Below are 22,002 nucleotides of genomic sequence, written 5' to 3' on the forward strand. Positions count from 1 at the left end.
ATGTGAATAACGAGTATAAGCAGGTATAAAGAGAATCACTCTCTCGTGGTTCTATTCGTCACACTTTCGATCTCTCGCTCTTTCCATAGCACCGTTTTCCAGTGCGTGTTATCGAAAATCTGAACGTCTGTATTTGAAATCAGGTGAACCGTCGTATATCTCCCGTTTGCCAGCGAAGGGCCCCGAAGGCTTAATTCGTTCGCTGTTAGATCGGCACAAAGCGATCTATTGAGTAGTCGCAGTTAGCGAGTACGCCATTGAATAATTCTTCCGGCGTGGCGGTACGCCGAGGCAGAACGAGCGCCGGAAACGATCTGTTACCGCGCGACACGAAAGGCACGCTCTCCTGCTCAGGTGTGAGATCGGGTGCCCTAACGTCGAGGCTCGGTGGATCGCGAAAACCAGCTTCCATTTCCACGTTTCCCCGCCCCGTTGACGACTCGCTGATCGATTAACGGTGTCTCTTTGATAAATATATCCCGTTCCTCTTCTTCCATTCAGTAGCTACGTGTCCCACTCCTCGAATTCTCCTTACACAATCTCTTCTCAGCCGTTCTTCCGTTCTTCTAAAAAAGGTAATTGTGTAGAGGTTCATTTTATCATCGTTACCAGTCGAAAAATACTGGTATTGAAAAAAATGGCAAGAATTGTTCGGTCCTCCAAGGCCAAGTTTTAAAAGAGAGAGCGTCGAGCATCGTCTGGCATAATAGGCAACACGAAAATATGACAAACACGTAGAAGCGATAGCGCCGGAAACGGGTAGTTGTCTAACAATAATGTACTGGAGTACGAAGCGAGTTAGTGAATGAACGGAACGGACCGGCCAGGCGAGGCACGATCGTCTATCGTCTACACGGCCGGCACGCTGCATACGAATGCCCCGTTCTCGCTAACTGTGCCTCCGCTTCTTCGAACGGAAGATCATTTCGGGACGGAGGGAAACACCTCCGCGGAAATTAATTCTAGCTAAGCGCCACCGTCTTTCTTATTTCATGTTTTATTCTGTTTTTAAATTTTTCAATTTCAAACCGTACGAAACCGCCGTAGCATTTACTCCTCTCTAGATTCGGTCTGGTCGACAGAAAGGAAACACAGTATATTTTACATAAATTTGAAAGATTAACAACCATCGTCTCCTGCCAGACACCAGAGATCGCGTGTTTGAAGACCGATAGCAAACATAATCTAAAGTTAGAAGTACGCGTACGCCGCGCAAGCCCGAGGAGAGCGACAGAAAGGGTAAAAACGGTGGCGAGATTCGAAGCGAGAGATGTTTCCAAGCAGGAGTGTAGAGGTAGCGGAGAGACACGCATGTTCCACTTGTTGCATTCTGATTTCGATACACGTACCAAAATAACTCTCACCCCTCTGGGCGTCTCTTATCCCCTTGGCGTGCGTGCTACCGTCAAACCCGACCCGTTCCATGGTTCTCTCTCTTTCTCTCTCCTCCGCTGGCGGTTCTCACTCTCTCTTCTTCTGTCGGCCGTTCATTCACAGAGTCCGTCCTCTGCTACTTGGCGTCTCTCTTCGACCCGCTGCCTCGGTCCTCGTCTGGCTATACCTGTTCCTTTTGTAGTCATTCATTAGTGCCCCGTCTCCGTCTATCCTTCGCCCTCTCATCGTTCCTCCCGTCGTACACTCGTCGGCCGCTGTATTACTCATTCCTGGACACACTCCCACCGTCTCGAAGAGAGGCCCTAGCCACGTCTCCGTCGCACGGTCAGCTTTTGTTCAGCTCGTCCTCCTCTCGTTGCGACGAGTCGCGAACAAACGTCTCCGCCGTAGCGTCGGTTACATTATATTTCGGAGGCGTGCAGGATTTCTCCCTTTTTATCATTCTTCATGCAATCGGCTGTGTTTCGTTTTTCTTTCCACGGGAAGCGTGATCGTCCGGAAATTGTTAATTGGACGTGTCGTACAAGCTCGTAATCCGTGTAACGAGCGTGTACGTGACGCCTCGGGAATTTATCGAATTCTGTTAGCCAGCCCCCTCGAAAGTAGATCAAAAATTGACTCGATAATATCGTATCTCGCGCGATGCAAAAACGACTTGGGGTAAGAAATATGGGAAAAAGGAGTAAAGGGAGATCGTGAAGCTATGGCGTAATTAATATCAATTAATACAGCAGGACTCTTTGATCTGCAGCTCGTTTAACAGGCCTCCCTGTCGTAACTCGTTTTTTTTTTTCTTTCTCTGCTCGAAATTGCTCTTTCTCTCTACCCGCACCGGCCTGTTAACGTAGGTATATATCCGCTTTTTCTTTCTGGCTGCTGCTGCTGCTGCTGCTTTTCTTCGGCCTGGCCGGTGCCTCGTGACGAGCATTCGGCCGTTTCCGGTTCCCCGGCCTCCACCACCGGCTTCCCCTTTCAAACTTCCGCTCGTGTCTTACTACGCTTACTACGCGGCTCCCCCTCCCACGCGACACGCACGTCCCTCTTTCTCCCTGTTCGTTGCGGTTCCTGCGGTTTTCTCGTTCTTTTTCTTCCTCCTCCTTGTCTTCCTCTTTCGGTGCTGAAATTAAAACGTAACGTCGCGGCGCTTCGTCCCTCCCGTCGTTCCTGCGGATTAATTCTCTTCGAAGAAAAATAAAATCGGGTTTAATTAAAACCGTCTTTAATAAATGAATCAGATTACAGCGGAATCTCGGGAATTTTCCTATAAATATCTATCGGTCTGTTCGGAGTACCGATTGTTTATGGATTTGCTTCTTACATGCAGATTCGATGTATGCGGATTCGAGCTATGAAACACGAGGGAGAAGCTTGTAATTTTCGAAATTGATAATCACAGAGGCCTCGCGTAACGATTGTTTTTTCGCTTCACGATCGATTGCGCGAATCGAACGGCGAATTCGCTGAGCGATAAAGAAGCCGGCTGATCACTTTTCCTTTTTCGCCGATACGATCGTTAGGCAAGGGTTGCGTAACGGTTAATTGCACGAAAGTCGCTTTAGTCGATTAGGAAATTGTTACCGCGGCGACGGCGGCGGCGGCGCGACGTTCGATCGGTGGTGTGTTCGCAGCGCGCAAAAAGGAGAAGACGACGAAGAAGAAAAAAAAAAAGGATCGAATAATAAAAGGGGAGACGGGTTAGCAGGCGCGCGATTGTTCGATCGCGAGATCACGGTATTCGATAAAGTGCGACGAGGCGCGAGCGAAGGGTCCGAGACGAGGACGGAGAAGGAAATCTGCGAGCATCCTGGCGTCGCGCACAAAACGTTTAATCATTTGTCTCATCGTACGCACGCCGATAAAGTCGATCAATCATGCCGGTTTGTCGAATCCAATCGGCCGTAATTAATCGATAGAGACGTTTAATTGGTCGTGGCATTTGTGTCTGACTTCTACCTCGTTCCCCTGGCACGTCGCGCCTTTTGCCTTTTTTCATGCTGCCGCGTCGCTTTCCAAACCGCGAAATCATCCTACACTGTTTATTTCCGTGTTCTCGATTTTGTCTTACGAAATCCGTACGGCCTATTGTGTCGTTTCGAAAATAGACAGCCTAATATACGAACGCTTATCCTCCTGCGTAATTAGTAAATTATCCTATTTATTCGTTTCAACGAAATTACGTAACAGAATAAATACGAGACTAAAATGGCATGTGAAATAAAATATAGTGTAAGACAAAAATAATTGCGATTGATATTGTGCTAAAAAGATAAACACAGTTCACAGTGATTCATTTACATTCTGTGTCATAGAGTGGTCCTCATTAATATAACTTCTCTTAGTTATATTTAATACTCGAGCAATCGACTTGATTTTTCTTAATTGTCGGAAGACTTAGTTTTCTAAATAATTGAAAAAATTGCTATTAGCCAAAATCAGGAAGAGAAAAGATTTTTAAGTTCTTCATTTGAATTATTAATAAGAATCGAAGTCACTTATTTGGTTAAAATTGTTTGCACCCTCGAATCCTGGGTATATTCACACGCTTTGTAGAAGACGACTTATTTGTATTCGTCGAATAGTACGGCGATAACCGATTTCCAAAAGGGAACAGGCTTATCAGTTATCGAGTACAAGTGGAACCGAGCACACCTGTCCCCGCGGTAGCAGCAGGGCGCGTGGGAGTTAAGCCGAGAACTTGTTCCGAGGATAATCTGCTCCTGTACATTATTCATCGCGGCTATATCTGCTCGAAGACGGCATTACGCCGCACTGCTGCAGCGTGCCAGTCCGAAGACCGCTTCATTATAGCTCCGACTACCTCGTTGCAATCCCCGTGCAACAACTTCGCGCAGGCTATACCTAAGCCACGGTTTTCACTTGAAAATGTGACTCGACCGTCTCCGATTGCAGAACAGCAGATACGTTAATTCTACGATTTACAGCGCGGATTCCTAGAACGCAATATCCGCCGAAAGATGGGTAGTGACATTTTGTAGAATTCTTAAGAGCCGAGGAACTTTTCAATTTATTTGCAACCAGTGATCTCATAGCTCCGGGTAACGGTGCACGCCCCGATTCACAGTTTCAAGACTCCCTACTTATTCGTTTATCGTCTAATAAATTACCAACCAGCAGGGATCGCCTTAAAAAAATTCTATTGAAATTGCAAGACAAAAGATGAAAGAAAAAATTAAAAAACAAAAAAGATTTCTACTTTGGTCGTCTATTAAATATCGCAAATCTTCATTTATTTATTCGTATCTTATTCGAGTCTGTACAAATTTCACGATAGACTCTAAGAATTATGAATGGTAGTATTTTCGGAACTGTATTAATTTCAACCGGGTCATTGACAAATTTCATTGACGTTTCGCTATTATTATCGGATTACTCGGAAACGTCCGCAAGAATTTCGATGGACGTTACCGAGATACCAATGCCAAATTCCTGAGAGAAGCTACTCAGGCTAATCGAGGGTCCGTACATCATTCAAGAGAGTCCGCCTACCAGTGAGCAGGGACCTACATACATACTCACATACCCCATCGCTATTTCCGTTAATTCGACTGCGATACAGATGAAACATTCTTGACACTCGTTCAAGAAGTCCACCGGCTAGCTTCATCACTTGCCTCGCTCAAATACGCTTATAAAGTCAATTTTTAAAAACTCCTTAAGGATGTATTGGCTATACAATCAATCCCAAAAGTTTAAAAGATTAGTGGAATGAGGAATAATTGTGAAATAAAAATTCTAAGATTCATTTTCATTCATTTATTAATCAAAATTCAATCAAGTTCTTTCCTTTATTTCGTCGTAACACTCATTAGCACATACATTGTATTGAAAGACCAACATACTTTACAATATTTTACAATTTGGGGTACAGAGATTCTTAAACTAGTCGTAGTTCTTCGCTTGGTATCGTTTGCAAAGTCTTTGCAAACGCTACCAACCCAGGTCTCACCGCGTGGAGGTGACTACGTTCGAGACCCGGACAGTGGNTGCAAATTTGAAGGCACTATAATTTTTTAAAAAATCTATGAATTGATTTAAAATTTTGCAGGTAGCTTTTTAATTGTCATAGGAATCTATAATAACAAATTCAACGTGCTAGCATTGTTTAAGTGTATAGCCTATACATCCTTAGAGTTCATCGAATTTCTCAACAAGATTCCCATCTCAGCATCGAAACTATATGCATTTATAAATCGAATGTGCAAAAAATATAAAGAATACACGAGGAATATCGAGAGATAAATTTCACAGACTATGAAAGAAATCAGATATTCGAAATGAACTCTGTGAATAGTTTACATAAAAATCCGCGGCCTAGTCGAAACTGTTCAGTATTCATAGAAAAAGAAAGGAACAATCTGTTAGTTCGTAAATTAGCATTTGAACACGTGTCTGAACTGCGCGTAAGGATTAAAGTCCATCGCGAGCGAATCGATTATATCGGGGAAAATCGGTTTGCCGAATGCTCAGTGCTAGAAGGTTTCTAGTAACGTTCACGCGCGGGTTCAGGGAGACCGGAAACTGTCGCCTCTTCCCTTCCCCTCTCTCTCTCTCTTTTTCTCTCTCACTCGCGGTTCTTTCAGGTTCTCCGCCGGTCTCGCTGCCCCGCGACGTCCTGTCCTCCTGTTCCGTCTCGTTTGCACGGACGATGGACTTTCACGCAACGATCTCTGCGTTCCGATGTGCCGCAATAATCGGGCCCGTTGCGAGAGAAAACTCGCGTGTCGCGTTCGGACAATCGTTTTTAGCGTGACCTCGCGTAATCGCCGCCGAAGCTTTCGGCGAGAAAGCCGACGGTCGTTTCACGTAACCGTTGCTACACGGCTTGTTCGACGTGTGTCATAAACTGATAAATATTGCCTACAATATTTGGTATAGTAATTTATTTATTAATTAATATTTCAATTCTTATAAAGGCCGTTACGATAGTTCACGTATTTTATAGAAATTAAGGCACTTCATATCGATTCGTCTCGACTGACTTCCATTAATATTCGGACTTCTAAATCCATTGAAGATTCTGTGTGTAAAAATAGAAATCATTAATTTCACTTAAAAGCGAGATTTTCAACCCGAGCAGTTGTATCGGTGTTATCGAAACGAATTCGTAGAGGAGAGGTGCATCTAGCTACTCTATCGGAGCCCATCCATTCGCGCGCAATCTCCATTGTCAGATGAGAACACGAGGAAAGAGTTATGGTCCGTTTTCCTAGGTGATAGAAGGTGGAGCGCACACCACCTTCTCAGGCCGCGGCCACGTGAACGAGCCCCGCGGTGCGACGTCACTTCCTTTACGGGTTCTCCTCCCATTTTTCTCTCCCGGCACCGCCGCCAGGCTCACCTGCCCCGCTACGGTCACTCGACTTCCGGTAACCCCAACCGGCCACGTAACCGTGACTTCTTCTTCTTTTATTCGCCTCGACTCTCGTCCTCCACTCGTAAAAGCTTCCGTTCTGTTCCCTCCTTTCCGATTTCACGTATACTCGTCCCACGAACACTCGCTGATCATCAATTAACTCTACGCGCTCCTAGTGAATCGACGATCTATTCGTAACTGTATCATTGAGTAACCAAGGAATTCTACCTGGTTCCGAAAACGGCGTAATAGAAAATTATGCAATTGCTACTGGTAGTTCTGTACAGCTCGTTAAGTTTCTGTGTTAATTAGTATGGAAAAGAATCGTCTGAAAGCGAGCCGCCTTTCTCCGAACCTTCGCTTTTTCTCGATCGGATCCGCTACCTGTACGATCGTTCCAGTAGCGTACTTCGAATTCATATTCGCGGTCGTTAAGATTCACTCTCTTAATTAATAGAATGGAACTCGATACGGGTCGAGAGGTGTTCGCTTTCGATCTCGACCGATGTTCACACCTGCCTAGTTCAATTCACGTAAATTATTTATAGAACAGAAAAAGACTATGCGTCTATTCGTCGTTAGACTGTCGACCCTTATTTTAACCCTTTTAGTACCGAACGAAAGTATTGTACCTATGCAAAGAATGACATAGAAATGAGTTTCTCGTCTACAAACAATAGTTGTACATAAGAATAATCATCGTTGGATCATAGTTTTATGTAGATCACTTAGTATGAAATATAAATATTACATTTTCAATAATTTCTAACAAAATAAGTAACAGCCATCAACATGTTGCGATCATGGTTCCAAGAAGCAGAGTATATGCAATAAGGATATGACAAAAAGTTAAACCTAAAAACAATTTTTTTAATTCTTTTGCCATGAAATTAGATCGTTTATAATTTATTAATAAATAAATATATTTATTTTATAAATTTATAAATTTATTTTGAGATAATTCTCTCGCAATGCGAATAGTAAGACGCCCTCAGATAAGCGACGATATATCGTCGTTCGGGTTAAACTAAAAGGGAATATAAATTAATATTCGTTTTCTTCTTGAAAAGTGTTAATGTGTGTTCATATGCCTGTATATTCTTCGTATGAAAGTTTTTGTAAGTACATGAAGTCTCGTCATTGGAAAATTGATGGCAAGATTCATTTTGCGCTTGTAGTCCGATCGAGAAAGCGGAGGGAGAACTTTTTGCGAAGCTCGCCGGTAATTAGAGTAATAATTTCTATTTGCTATTACAAGGAGCATCCTTACACCTGTGCGTTTAAACGGATGATCCCGGTAGAGGAAAAAGCGGCGGCGAAGGAAGTGGTAGAAAAGTGTTGGATAAATGAGCGAAAAAGATGGTTATAAACGGCTCTCGAAGGAAGTGACGTGTTACAGATAGGCTATCCTACGGTTCTACTCCGCGGAGCTGTTTTCAGCGGCCGAGGAAAGGAGCTCTCCCTTCCATCTCCGTGGCCTCTCTTTCGTTCCTTATAAGTTTATGCGTTCTCACGCTCTCCATCCCGATCCCACCTCGCCGTTTTAAACCATACCTTCCTGGCCGCGGCCCCGCAGATCGCCTCTGCCGAGTCCCTCTCCCGCGATTCGAATTAACGATAATCCTTAATCGAGGCTTCGGTCAAAAATCCATTTCTCGTACGATGTACAGCTTAGGACAATAATTCTCGATGTGTCTCTTAGGGAGACAAGGTCTGATAATGGTAATAAATCTATGCCTCATTTTCCCAATGCTCGATCAGGTATTTTGACTACATCGAATAAGTTTATAAATTCTTAAATAAATAGCTTTAATTATTTATATTTTAACGAGTCAGTAGCCATGAAAATCAGAATTTTACTTCAACATTTTTGTAAAAATAAATTAAAAAACTTGGCGAATTTATATTTATGAGAGTTTAAAGCTGAGAGTCGAGGGGGTTAATAACCCTATAAAAGTAATCGGGAATAACTGTTCGAAGGAGCAGGAGGAGGACGTCCACCGATCGCGATCGGACGCTCATTGTATATCAGCCTGCTTCGCGTATCCCGGCTCTTCCTAGTTATAATAAACAGCGTAAAAAAGCCGAGCAAAAACCTGCCCAGCCTTCGGCGAGCGTACCCCGCGGAGCAGCTTCTGCTCTCTATCACCGAGTTCATCCTCCGCAGCGGCCGTTTCTTTCCCTCCTCCCCCGACGCTCACACATCGTTCCCTTTTCTTCTCTTCCTCCGGTCTCGATGGATCACCGTAGGTGCTGCCGTTGTTGTCGTCGTCGTCGTCGTTGTTGTTCCGTTGCTGCCGCGGGCTGCGCGCTTCCTCCTTCTCCTCCTTTGAACCCTAGGCTACTTGTCACTGTTTTTAATCCATCAACCCTTTGTAACGTGTGAATCGAAGCAGGCTCGTAATCGCCCCATTCATATCGTTTTTACCTTTCATACAAGTAATACAACCCATTTGGTCGTCGAGTCCGAAGGAAATAAGAAATATTTAATATGCGTAAAATTAGCTATTTTTCTTATTTTATTATCGAAGTGGATTTTATTATAGTGAAGGTGCTACCGGGTACACCTCTCTTATTTCGCTCACTGTTTTTCGTCTCGTTCTCGCTCTCCGGTATTTCCGTCCCGTTTCTCCTCCCACTTTATTAATATCTACCGGCGGCTGATCGACGGTTACGATTTTCTCGCAACGCCTTCCGGGTTCTCGGTCATTCGAACGGATTATAGAACAGCGGTCGAACGCTGATGAATTCGTGAATGGAACGAGAGAGTCTGACCTCTCCTTCGACACTCGTCCAGCCTTGAAACCCAAAACGATTCCCGATCCACTCAACGTGCACAAGGTCAATTATCCTAGATGGAAAAAATATCTACTCGTTATGCAATATAAATGCTTTGAGTATTTCTCGTCTGCTCGACGTAGATTAATTCGTCACATAAAAAACTATACAACTACTGCTCTTCAATTAGTAAGCAAATAGTAGCAAAGCCAATGAAATTGTATTCCATCAATGAATGAACTTCAGATTATGTATACATGTACACGACATACATATGCAATGTGTCTAATTAATATTTCTAAAAAATATTGATAAGAAACTGGAAAAGGCTAATTCTAAATGCGCGTAACAGTGCAGTAGTTGTTTCCCACGGTCCAGATAACGCAAAACCAGTTCATTCGGTAAAAAAATAAAATAGAACAGACTGGTGTTTTCTCTTAGCAACTGTATCTACGTTCATTCAAAATTTAATTATGCATTTACTCATCGATTCTCAGATGCAACGATCCCAATTGTGAATATGTTCGTTTTGAATGAAGTCCGTACGGTTCATTCAAGAGTACACGTAACACATTCGGTGGTGGCATGCTTGTTTATTTATCGGCCTGCGCAGCTGTTGCCCGTGATTAGAGGCCAGATCCGGAGTTGCCAAAGTCGGCGAACCGTTTCCCAGATAATTTATCGAAACGAATGCCGCGCAACCGGTTGGCAAAGGAGCCTAGCCACGCCAGGACAAGGAGGAGAGTACCACCTCTTCGCGTTTCGCGTGAAATCGCGCAAAATATAAAAAGTTCGCGACGTCTTTAGACGTGCATCAATTTGTAGCATATTCTCGCGTCGCATCGTTGTCACACGCGTATCTGTATATACGTCCTCGTTCATAAATATGCAAACTTGAGAAGAAGCTCTTTCGAAGAATTCTAAGCTTAGAACAGCAATTTCTTTTAATTTTTTATTACACATTATACAGTAAACTGAGCCTCCTAGTCTTCCTGTTCATAATAACACGATAACCAAAGTACGTCTTTAGTCTGAGACTACGTGAATGTAGAATATTTGAATAACAAACTCCATGTTTCACGTGACGATGTTTGTACAGGTTCTGAATTGACGATGACTTATATCGAGCTTTATTATGGTTGCCCGTGAAGCTCCCTTCGAACGGATTCATAAATCATAGCTACATATCTAGCTTAATTCGAACGATTGCGTTTCTAATTACTTTCTAATTATTCCGTGCCACCCCTGATCGCTAGTAATAGTCCACGCTCTACTTGCTCTAAGTAGATGTGCATTCCACACGGCTTTAGTTTCGACCTATCTGATCCTTGTCAACTGATTCGAAAGTAGCTATTTCACGTGTTCTCTCTCTCGTAATGTTCCTCCGTACATTTACAATTTTTTATCCATCTAATTAAATCTGAAATCTGTGCATACTTTCATTGTGCAAAATAAAATTACTTTGATGTAAATTAAAAATAAAATGAAATGTAAATTTATACCTCTTTCGCTGTTCAAATATTATGATATATCTTATGTCTACAATTCTTCTAGTAATGCGCAAAATCCATACTCCGCTAATCTGTTAGTGAAACATGTAGCGTATCAGTAAAAGTTGCGATCGGTATTGGCTGATAATATCGAGTGGCGAGTTTATGAATGGTCTCGCGGTGCCGGAAACGCGTCCCGTAAGAAATTTTTAGCCTTGCCCGCGAGCAAGAAGTTTCACATTAATCACCGCGAGGCAACATCCTCGAGAGCCGTGGGTTGCGCGTTGGCAAAAGGGGAAGGGGCAGACACACGGGCAGAAATTACCAGCGATGTTAAATAGTGTTTGCGTTCTAGCATATACGAGCGTAATTACGTCTCGCCTTCCACCGAATGCTACGCTAGCGTCGATTATTCCGTTGAAAACCGGGCTGCCCGGTGTTACGAGACGACTTCCGTGCCCCGTCGAGCTGCGCGTAGATCTTGAATGAAACCTTTTTCTCTCTCTCAGACAGAAAAGGAAATGGTCATCGTTTTTTTTTTTTCTTCAATAACGACCTCCTTGGGAAAGGATCGGTGATCTAACAATTCTGAAAGAGTGACGTCGCTCTAAAACTGTTTTCGTGTCTTCTATTAATGATTGAAACATGAGAACGTAGGAGGACTATGTTTCATTTGCATAAAAAATAACAACGAATGATTCCGAGTGATACTTTGGAATTCCATTCGCAAGACTGATCGTGACAAAAATGATGTTTGTAGAGAATCGTCTTCGATCTCGGCGACGGACGGTACCGAGGAAAATCTTGGCGCGGGCGAGACCGACGGCCCGTGAATATTTTTTTCGCTACGTCAGCGGCAGCGAGAGGCAGAAGGAAAAACGGTGCACTGGATCGTCGGGGGTGGGAGGGAGTGGGTTCGACTCGAACCGGGCATACTGTACCGTGTCCGAGGCATGAATGAACGAACCGACCGAATGAAGGAACGGGCCTGTCTCCGTCTGCGCGCGTACGTGAGAGATAGGCCTCGTACACGATCCTCGCTCGGCCGTGGAACGACGAAGACGAAGGTACCAGTCGTCGCGTGCGTCGGACGGAAGAAGGAGAGGGACGGACGCGTACCAGTCGTGGAGAGAGAGGAAGATGGAAGAGAGACGAGGAAGAGGTTTACGCGCGAGCAACGGAAAAAGACGGAGCGGCGTAATTGATAAAGACGGAGACGACGGTTGGAAGCAGGAAAGGAGAATCGCGTCGGGTGGGAGAAATCGGTGGTAGGATTCGGCGGAGACGAAGGGAAGAGGATGTCGCGCGCGTTCCCGTCGCGGCAGTGTGAGTTTACCGCGTCGACGGGAGAGTATTCATTCATAAAACTATAAGCGAGGAGCGAGGCTAGGCGAACGAACGTCGGACCGGTGGGGACCCCTGACACCCGAGAGACACGCTCTTCTCTCTTCCGAGCGATCTCATTCTCGTCTGGCGGTCTATCGCCTTTCCTTTGTCCTCTCCGTCAGCGATGTTCTTCTCGCTTTCGCGTCTATCGATCGAAAAGCGTACTAGCGTTGTTCTCCGATTTTTGGAACAGCGTCAACGGAGCTTCCTCTTCCTAGTTGAATCGGTCTGAGTTTTATCGGTAACTTGAAACAGTTTGAATAAGGAAGATTTATTTTTCTCTGATCGACGTTATATCGATGGGTAAATCAGCTTTCTAAAAATTGGGCCTAGAAAATCCTGTTTTACGATTCGCAGTAGATTATCAGCATACGTAAATGATGATTTCTGAGAAGTTTCGTATTGCGAGATTTGTATAGCCGCAGTGTTTGACCCGGTGACACGACGGTGATTCCTACGAATCCGTCCAGCGATTCGAAGGACAAGGAACAGCTCGGTACGGTGTGCGCGTCCACCTCCGCCGCCACGTCCCGCTGCCTCGAATAAACTCTCTCGATCCCCTCCCGACGACTACGTGTTCCCGTCTTCCTCCGTTCTTCGTTCATCCCTCCACAGTCGACCGCGACGAGCGTCCTCCTCCACGTTCTCTTCGTCCAGCTGGCTGGCCTGGCTCGCTCGCTCTTTCCTCTGCCTCCTCTCTCTTCCACGTTTCACCTCTTCTTCTTCTTCTTCTTCTTCTTCTTCTGGTCTCTTCTGCCCCGCGCCTCTCTCCTCGCGTACGCACTTACCTGCGGAACGCGGTCGTACGTGCTCGACGGTGGCGCTTCGGCCTGACGAACCAACGATCCGCTCTTCGGTAACCGAGATCAACCTCGATCCTACGTCCAGATTCAAACTCCATCGTTAATCATCGCCGGTGCCAGTGCCGCGTTCTGTCACGCCCGTTTCGTTGGATCCGGTCGGGTTCGTGTGCCACGTCTGCCTCGAGAACGTCAAAAGACGGAAGAAGAACGCCGCTCGAATGGGATCGGAGATCGCGCCACGAATTGGAAGTTCCTCGCGTATTTTCGGAGCCAGGCCCGTCGTTCCCGGTGTACACGATTTCCGCTCCGGAATACGTGCCCCTACTCTTGGCCGCCAGTACCGTCGTTGCGCAAGCAGATACTCGAAAATAGCCCCCTGGGTCGCGGTTATGAATTGATAGCAAACACATGCTGGACACACGCCGGCTCCATCCAATACGCGTCTAACCGCGCCGCGTTAACCGTGCGCGTTTCGATTTACCCGGGACGATTCTCACCTGTCGCGTCGTCCACCTGTGCGCGCCTCTAGTCGATCGGGACTCTCCTCGTGGTTCCGAACGTGGTGAATGATCGTGCGAAAGTCGATCGGACCTCTGGAGATCATGCGTTTTCAGTGAAACGTGACGATCGGTAACATTAATCGGGGGATTTGTTCAGGTTCGTTAACGTGATCCAGTGACAGAGTGGATAGCAATGGCAGTCGAAATCGTTCGCGAGTGTGTCGCCGATCGTTGGTAAACAAGTCGACGTTCGATACGTTATTATGGGATAGAAGAGGATCGACCGTCGTTTTCTACGTCGAGCCTCGCCTCGATGTCGCGACTGATCAAGATCGGACGGATCGATCTCGACCGATGGGCGAGACCGAATTGGCGCGAGTGAACCGTGCGTCCCATCTCGGCGTGGAGATGGAATAAAAAAAAAAGGAGAAGAAAGGGAAAAGTACAGCAGCGAATGACAGTGATCCGGGAGATTCGTGTATGTACAGTGAGCACGCGAGGACAGCACTCATGTACGTTGACTATAGCGGCGACGCTTATGCCGGAATGGGAATCAAGGCCATGAAGTCCTTCGCCAGGCCCAGAGGTATGGTACCGAACGGGCGAATGCGAGCCCGCCGTCCCCTTTTTTCTTCATAGTTCCCGCGTTTACAGCTCGGATGCTTGCGGTCGATCCTTTCCTTTGACGTTGCGCGTATCGCGTTCCGCTCCGCGGATCTTCCGATTCGTGTGGCACTCGGGGATAAAGAGAGATTTTTCATAGAAACGTTAATGAGATCAATAGCGGTGGAAGATAGGTTGTTAGACGTTGTACGTGACTCAGGATGGATCGTGACAGATGTCGGGGACCGAGCAGGCGTGTAACCTGCATCCCGGGCGCATATGCGCTTCCTGCAGTTGGACGGACTCCCTTTCGACAGGGAAGGGAGCTCCGTGCCAGAAATGGTCGACCTTTGACCCTGACACGCTTCCTCTTGCTCTCGGAGCACGAGCCGTTTCCCATTGTCGATTGGAAACGATCACTTCCGCCTCTGCGTTCAAATCTCTCGTTCCATTCCGACTTTCCTACTCTTTCATCGATTTTCGATCTCAACGGGGTAGATTATGAAAACGCGATGAGGATATCGATGTTATCCGCTAAATTAATTAAAAATAAGGGACACGTCCCAATTTCTATCCACCGGTTTTTTAGTAATTTAATAACAACATCGGTTTAAATAAAACCTGCTTTGAACCGAACAGTAGCGCATAACACTTTGTTAAAAACTAAAAACATTGACAAATCGTAAAAATTAATCATAATAATTAAAACAATAATTGGAATTTATGTGTATAACAGCGACGCGATATCCGACGACAAGCTGCCACATTTAGACTCAAACTTTCCAAACGTCCCTCGATACTGACAATTTTATTATCTAGACTGCAAAGTAGTTTCAAATATCGTTTTATCTCATGTTTATTAGCTGAGCATTTATCGTCATTGCATTCCGAGGTGCAGTATCGACGCGCTTGCTGTTCTTTCGTGTTCCTCTGAATTGGCGGTCTGGTAAAACACGCGGGTAAATGGGAAATCTCGCGGATGAATTACAACACGAGTCGGTGGCCCGCGAAACGGCCACGGTTGTTTCTTTCTACGCGCAAGTAGGGGATATCTCGAGCGAAGAAGAAGAAGAAGCTATGCCATGCCACCGCTTCCTGGCAACCGGTTCCTGCGAATGGCTTGATCCGTTTTGTTCATGTAGATATCACCGCGGCACGAAGACTGATTCGAGTGGAACTCGCCTCTCCTTTCCATTAATCCTCGGAAACGGAATCGAATCGAATATCTTCTCCCTTTATCTTGAAATCTTTCGCTCGCTGCCGCTATGCAAATGTTGGACCGATACTAGGGAGAATGATTTATAACGCGTCGTTTCGACAAGATTAATGCATCAACAGTTGTCTTAGACATTTTAATTTAACGGTACGCGAAACATTCTAATTGCGGTTTCGACTATGGCAATTTGCATCTAGGGTAAATGCCCGAACGTAAACGTCTGCGAACGTTGCCAGATAAGTATAAAAAGAAAGATTGCTTGAAAAAATATGCAATAACAGCCGTCCACCTGGTCGATGGATGCAATGAAACGAGAAAAAGTAATGATCTGTGTCCATAGCGATTTTCCAAACAAGACGTTCTAATTTATTTCACTGTCCATTGTCAAACAGAACGAAGTCCATAAATTGATTTCATTGTAGCTTCATTAATGAAAATGAATCTGACTTGAACGTTTTAAATATGGATATTTAGAATCGTATCTGGAACGTACCTGCGTATATCATGGAACAATACGTCGTTCAGTCGGTCTTCTATTAATAAATGCCGAGTCGATTGCGTCGAATGTGGGTCAATAAAATCGATCATGGACCAATTCTGGACCGATGAGTTCGTCATCGTTATGATCAAAATTATTGGTTTCATACAAGATTGAAACTTGGTTTGCCAAAACGAAAAACCAGATCCGACGCATTCCTATCAGCTGGTGTTCCTCGGAAAGAAAAACAAGGCTGGAAGCAATTAAGTCCGCGGTCCTACCTTCATCTTACTTCTTCATATCGAGCCCCTGTTAATTAGCAAGCGGCTTTAATATAGGAGTTCGCCATGTTCCCCGTGGAAAAACTGCAGTAACGAAGCTCTCCGCGGTCACTGAAACGATAACCGATTCACCGTAATCTACAGTTTTATCTGGTGGTGCAGCAACAACAGAAAAAAGGAGCAGCTGGCTAATCAGCGGGTGGCTACGATAATTGAGCCGCAATCTTGGCCGTCTCCCGGGGCTCCTTTCGGCAGCGGCTCGTACGAGAGCGCATGCTTCTCATGGATTCCGTGATTCGGTGGGTTTTCGTGCTGCGGAGAACGGTCCAGGAAGTCGGGCCGGGCATGCGTCGACGTTATCACCGGGACGCACGCTGCGGAGGCCATCGTATCTCGGTGAAACACGCGGTTTCTTGATAATCGCCGTCCCTAACAATGCCGCAACTACTTGTTGCTACCCCCTCTAGAAATATCTCCAGTCCGAAGATGATAGTCATTCGCTGCGTACATGCACAGACGCTACCTGTGTTTCTTACTGAGAAAAGGACTACACTTTTAAATATGAGTTTCAATAGCTTAAACCTGGCCTTTATCGCTTAGGAAATGTTCTCAAACTACTCTCTTAGACTTATCGATCTTAAAGTAGAGATCTGGAACAAATCTGCCATAGATCATAGATATTACTTTACTACCGTTTAACTTCGTCTTGGAAAATCCTAAGGGAATCCCTAATCCCATCAGTTGTTCCTTTTTACAATGATATTCCATTAACGGGCCTTACCAGTGTGACCGCCATAAATTTAGGTCATTTTTGTACATTTTTTTAAGAAAAGTATTCTATGGAATATTTTTAAACTTTATGGATTTTTTTATTTTTCCTTAAAAAATTTGTCGTTTTTTGTTGCTAAAATTATAGTTTTCATCCAATCAAGAATATTCTATGTCATTCAACAATAAAACATGTCTGGAACACTCTGTTAAAATTTTAAATCAATTGGATAATTGGTTTTTGAGTTAAAGTGTCAGTAAATTTGGAAAATACCATTTCGAGAAAAACGCGTGTAAAGTATTAACTATTACATTATTACTTATATTGCATCAATACTGTTAGAAAGCTGCCACTCGAAAACTAGTCTAGATCCGACCTTGGAATTTTAGTATGATATTTTTAATGGTATAAACTTTCGAAAAAATGCAAAGGAAAATTCGATTTTTTTTAAGTTTCACACTGGTAAGGCCCCTTAAGTAGAGTATTCTGAAAACACTGAATCTGCCATTTAAGTCTGCATCGCCTATAAAATGTTCGCCGACTGCTTTCTCAGATTTATCGATCGTAAACTACAGATCTGGTGTCTGTTACGAATTCTCCCATGGATCGTAGATCGTCCCGCAGTCGTGTAACTCCGCCCTCGGGGATCATAGTGATTTTCCTCATTTCCGGCAGCGGTCGCGTTCATTTAACTGATTTAACGTCCCGCGACACCGATCATTACGCGTTAATCATTATGTTAATAATAACACGCCGATCGGGACTCGTACTTTCCCCGATTAAGACGTTAATTATGAACCGTAACACGCTCGCCGTCCGTTCTTATCGCGTCGAGACACGCGGTTTCGCGATAATCAACAACGTCGCCACCGCTCGTTAACATGCCTGTTGATTATCAAGTCGCCATTCGTACTCACTAACTGCTGCTCCTTACCCGCAGTTATTTTATCCGCGACATCACCCGCAGGATCATCTTTAACCCTGATTTAGTTTTCTCAGGCCACATACACGGCAGAATGCCACCCCCTTTCACGGTGCTTAATTATTTTAATAAAATATTACATCAATAATCGCTTCAATCATTGCATGAAAATATTTCTAATCGGGCTTCAAGCTATTATCTTAATCAGCGTAAAAATGTTGGTAAATGAAAATCATTTCGAACGATCTTTTGAAATCTTTCTCCGAATCTGGTGGTTCACCAGGCGGGAGGCGTAGCCATAAACCGTCAAAATGACGACGTACCGAGCGCAAACAAACCGTTGTCGTCGAGATAGATAAGCTTTATCTCGCTACTACCGGATAGTCCTGGTCAGCCCTTTCGGGAAAAACCGCAGGCTTCATGGTTTATACGCGTCCTTGGCTCTTAACGAGACAGGATGTGCTCGGGCAAGTCACCAACCGAATCGGGAATGTACGCGATAAACTTCCCACCCATGATGAAACTTTATACATGCATGTAACTCGGATCTAAAAACGGGATGTTACACATTTTTATTAAACACCAGGAATAATTAAAAATCATATTTTTTGTTAGAAATTATATAGTAAGCCTTCTGATATTCTGCAGATAATTGAGTTGCTCTACCCAATATGAAAATAGTTATTCCGTTTTTAAATGTACATAGTACACGTATTACACCAGAGTTACGTTGGAATCTTCTCTATCTAAAAATGTCTAATAATATCTGACGAATTATGGGAGAAACTTTGGGTCTATTTTAGACGATAGCGAAACGTTCCTCGAATCTCTGGAGATTTGCGGCTGTTCGACGGGAGACACTCGGTACAAATGTATTTTTATCGCGGCAACCCTCGCCCGTCTCGAATTCATCGCCTCTTCAGGGGTAAACGGTTAGGGTGGGTTCCCCTCGTTGGACGCGTTCCAGGTTTCCGCGAGCAACAGGTGTACAAGGGTCACGTGCTGCAAGTACCCACCGAATAAACCATCCACCGTGTATGCTTCGTCAAAATAATCGATCCGATCCGTTGCCTCTTGGCATCATCTATTGAAAGCTATATTATTCGTCTCTCCTATTTTGTATCGACTTCTGTTTCACGAATCCTTTGAAGAATGTCAATTATTGCAGTACCATTTTTTGCTCGAGTTATCGATCGATCTAGAGAAAAATGGTACTGTCCAACTTTCCAAGCGTGAAAAAATTACGGTTATGACACACGTCTTAATTAATAAGGGTTGAGGGAAGTGTCAATTAGAGGCACGAACATTTCCAACACGAGAGCCACTCGAGTCGAATCGAAAAGAAAAAGTGCAACTGGTTTTCTTCTCACGAACTTCCCATAGAACCGTGTCAAGAGATTTCTATTAATTCCACTTTGAAATTTCGTGCGAAATTTCGAATATGACTTTTTACGAGAACTTGTGTAGGCGAGACGAACGAGACGTGAAAGATTTTGGAAGAGCGTTGCACGCCACGAGGGCTAGTAGTTTGTTCAGGACAGCTGCCGCAGTTGTTTGGCTGCTGAGTATATTCCAGAGTCGGCGTGGAAAGAGGGATAAGCCAGAAGACGTTGCCAGCACGTGCCCCGTGTCCGTTAAAACTCATCTACAAACTTACCTCGACGTGTTCCACGCGGATGAGAAAAAAAAATATTACGACCTTATAAGCGGGGGAACTCGATCGTCGGTTAATTCTTTCTCGGCCGAGGAAAAAAGTGCGAGATATGTTGTACGCGTTTCCGGGAAAAATTTTACCTCGCCGAGACACGCAGATCGTTCGTCTAATTTTCTGTCTCGGTTCTCCGTTATACAGAATGTATCGTTTCATTACGAGATAGAAAAAATTGTATACGACCTTTTTTAGAGGTAATAGCAGTATCTATAACTTTTACTAAAAGCATCTCTCGAAATTTTGAGAACAAAAAATTCGAATTTTTCCGAAATTTTGTCAAGGATACCCCTTCAGATTATTCGAAATTCACGTTTTTTCTCAATTACTCCTAAACCGTTGGACGTACGAGAAAAATGCATAGGACCTTATTTGTAGCTGATAATGAGAGCTACAACTTTTGTTTAAAACGCTTTTTTCTATCATCTATAGTTAACGAGTATTTTCCAGTACACGTAAAGTGGAATGGCCGTATTTTATTAGTACCCAAAAAATGCCAACTAATCGTACTTAACTCGTTAAATATTGAAGTTACAAGAAAAATGCATAGAATCTTTCTTGTAGAAGATGTCAATATCTACAACTTCCGTATAAAAGTTTTTTCGGTAGCGCCAATAATTAATTAATAAATCAAATTGTTTTTACACAAACTTTTTCTTCGTCTTAGCAAAAAATGTTTCAGATAAAAATTGTAATTCTAATTGTCAGGTACAAAAAAGGTTTTATTAACAAAGTTGAACGATAATTAAAAGTGCTATGTATATTAAGGTTTCTTTTATCCTTTAAGAATAGCAACGTGCATTATTGTTTTATTTTATACGTGACATAAATTCTTTACATTTTCTTCAGATATAATTTGTATATAAAGCAGTTCATTAATAATACACAGTATTCTTTGTCTTACCAAACTAAAGCAGGAATGGTTTCTTCATTAAAATATTCTTGAAATTCTGTAACCAAGTTTAGACGAACTTCCATGAATATTGGAAGAGCTAATCCCTTACGCTAACCGCCACTAATCGTCTTTAATTCCGTAGGAAATTCGGTAGTAAATTCGTTTTAACGTGCTGACACTGTGGGACACGGAATCCGAACCGATCCCTCGCCTCGGGTAGAAACACGTTCTTCGGGGAGACAATTAAGATTATCGTGCAGGAAAAAATATCGTACATCGAACGACGCAAGGATCGGTGGAATGGGTTATAGGCTCCGACCGCAAATAACACGAGCTATGTAAATTTATGTTGAACGAGACGGGTCAAGTGTCAGCTGGGTCGCGGGTCATTTACTCATTTGCATTTCCATTCGATTAAGCAATGCCCATCGCGGATAGCCTGGCTTCGATAATCGGTCTCGATATCGAATTTAGTCGCCGAGTCGCGAGCTGAAAAAATAATGCGCACCTGCGACGTTTTTCGATTTCTCGGAACGGCGATACCTCAGAATATTTCTACCCTCGCCACCACGGTTTGTCTGTATTATCATTTCACTTTAATTACAGAATTAATTCAATCAATTCCACGTGCCAATACGTAGGGTTTGAGAGTAAAAACTATTTAAAAATATTCTCAGTCATTGATTTCATTAAGTGACTGAAATACATTACTAAACTAGTTATTGTAATTGATAGTTGTCATTAACCATCCGATCTACTCTTCACGGTTGAAATATGACGATCAATAAACTGCAGGCTCTTACATTAAAAAGAAAAAACTAATTACGTTATCAGTTTAAAAACTGTTTTTAATGTACACTTCTTTTGTCATTTAAATATTGAAATATTCATTGAGCTTTTTATGCCTTGAACGGTAGCCGCGATGTTTATAATTTCTTTGCATTGAATTCTGATGCTTATCGTTTGATTTACGATCTTACAGTTTCTACGATAAAAGAATCACCCTACTTGGAAACAAGAATGACTGCATTAAAAAATGTAAACGATCGTATCATAATTTCAAATCAGGCAAGAACTTTTGCACTGATCTAAATAATCAGCGTCCGAGTTCTAACGATCAGTCCGTCTGGACGATCGAATTTGGTGAATGAGAAACTGTTCGAGCACGGAGGTCCGCGTGAGAAGAGATAAATCTGGGGTCCGCGGAATCCATCGAGGTAGCGTTTACGGGCGGGTCTCGTCGGTGCTCGATCATACGCGGCATTCGCAACGAGGTGTACGACGAGCCACAGGCGTCGTTCGCGCAAATGTGGCCCGATTGGGATTCCGTTCACGAGGCGAGCGTTGCGCCGTGGCACGTGGGGTTTCCAATTCGACTTCTACGGGAACTTCTCCCGTCGATCC

General features: G+C 43.9%; 1 protein-coding gene across 9 annotated transcripts in view; it reads left to right on the plus strand.

Annotated features, from left to right (window-relative positions):
- pnt (ETS transcription factor pointed) overlaps positions 1 to 22,002 on the plus strand; it is a 108,382-nt gene that overhangs the window by 55,707 nt on the left and 30,673 nt on the right. The window contains exon 1 of one of the 9 annotated variants that reach the window (XM_026819492.1): positions 12,051 to 14,312. The exons of the other annotated variants lie outside the window; for them this stretch is intronic. Coding sequence (XP_026675293.1) covers positions 14,207 to 14,312 — 106 coding nt within the window. The 5' untranslated portion in view covers positions 12,051 to 14,206. Of the gene's footprint in view, positions 1 to 12,050; positions 14,313 to 22,002 lie in introns of those variants that run through there. 9 annotated transcript variants of the gene reach the window in all.

The sequence above is a fragment of the Ceratina calcarata genome, unplaced genomic scaffold (genome assembly GCF_001652005.2).
Source record: "Ceratina calcarata isolate Rehan_Ccalc_2016 unplaced genomic scaffold, ASM165200v1 scaffold151.2, whole genome shotgun sequence".
NCBI classification, from domain to species: Eukaryota; Metazoa; Arthropoda; class Insecta; order Hymenoptera; family Apidae; genus Ceratina; species Ceratina calcarata.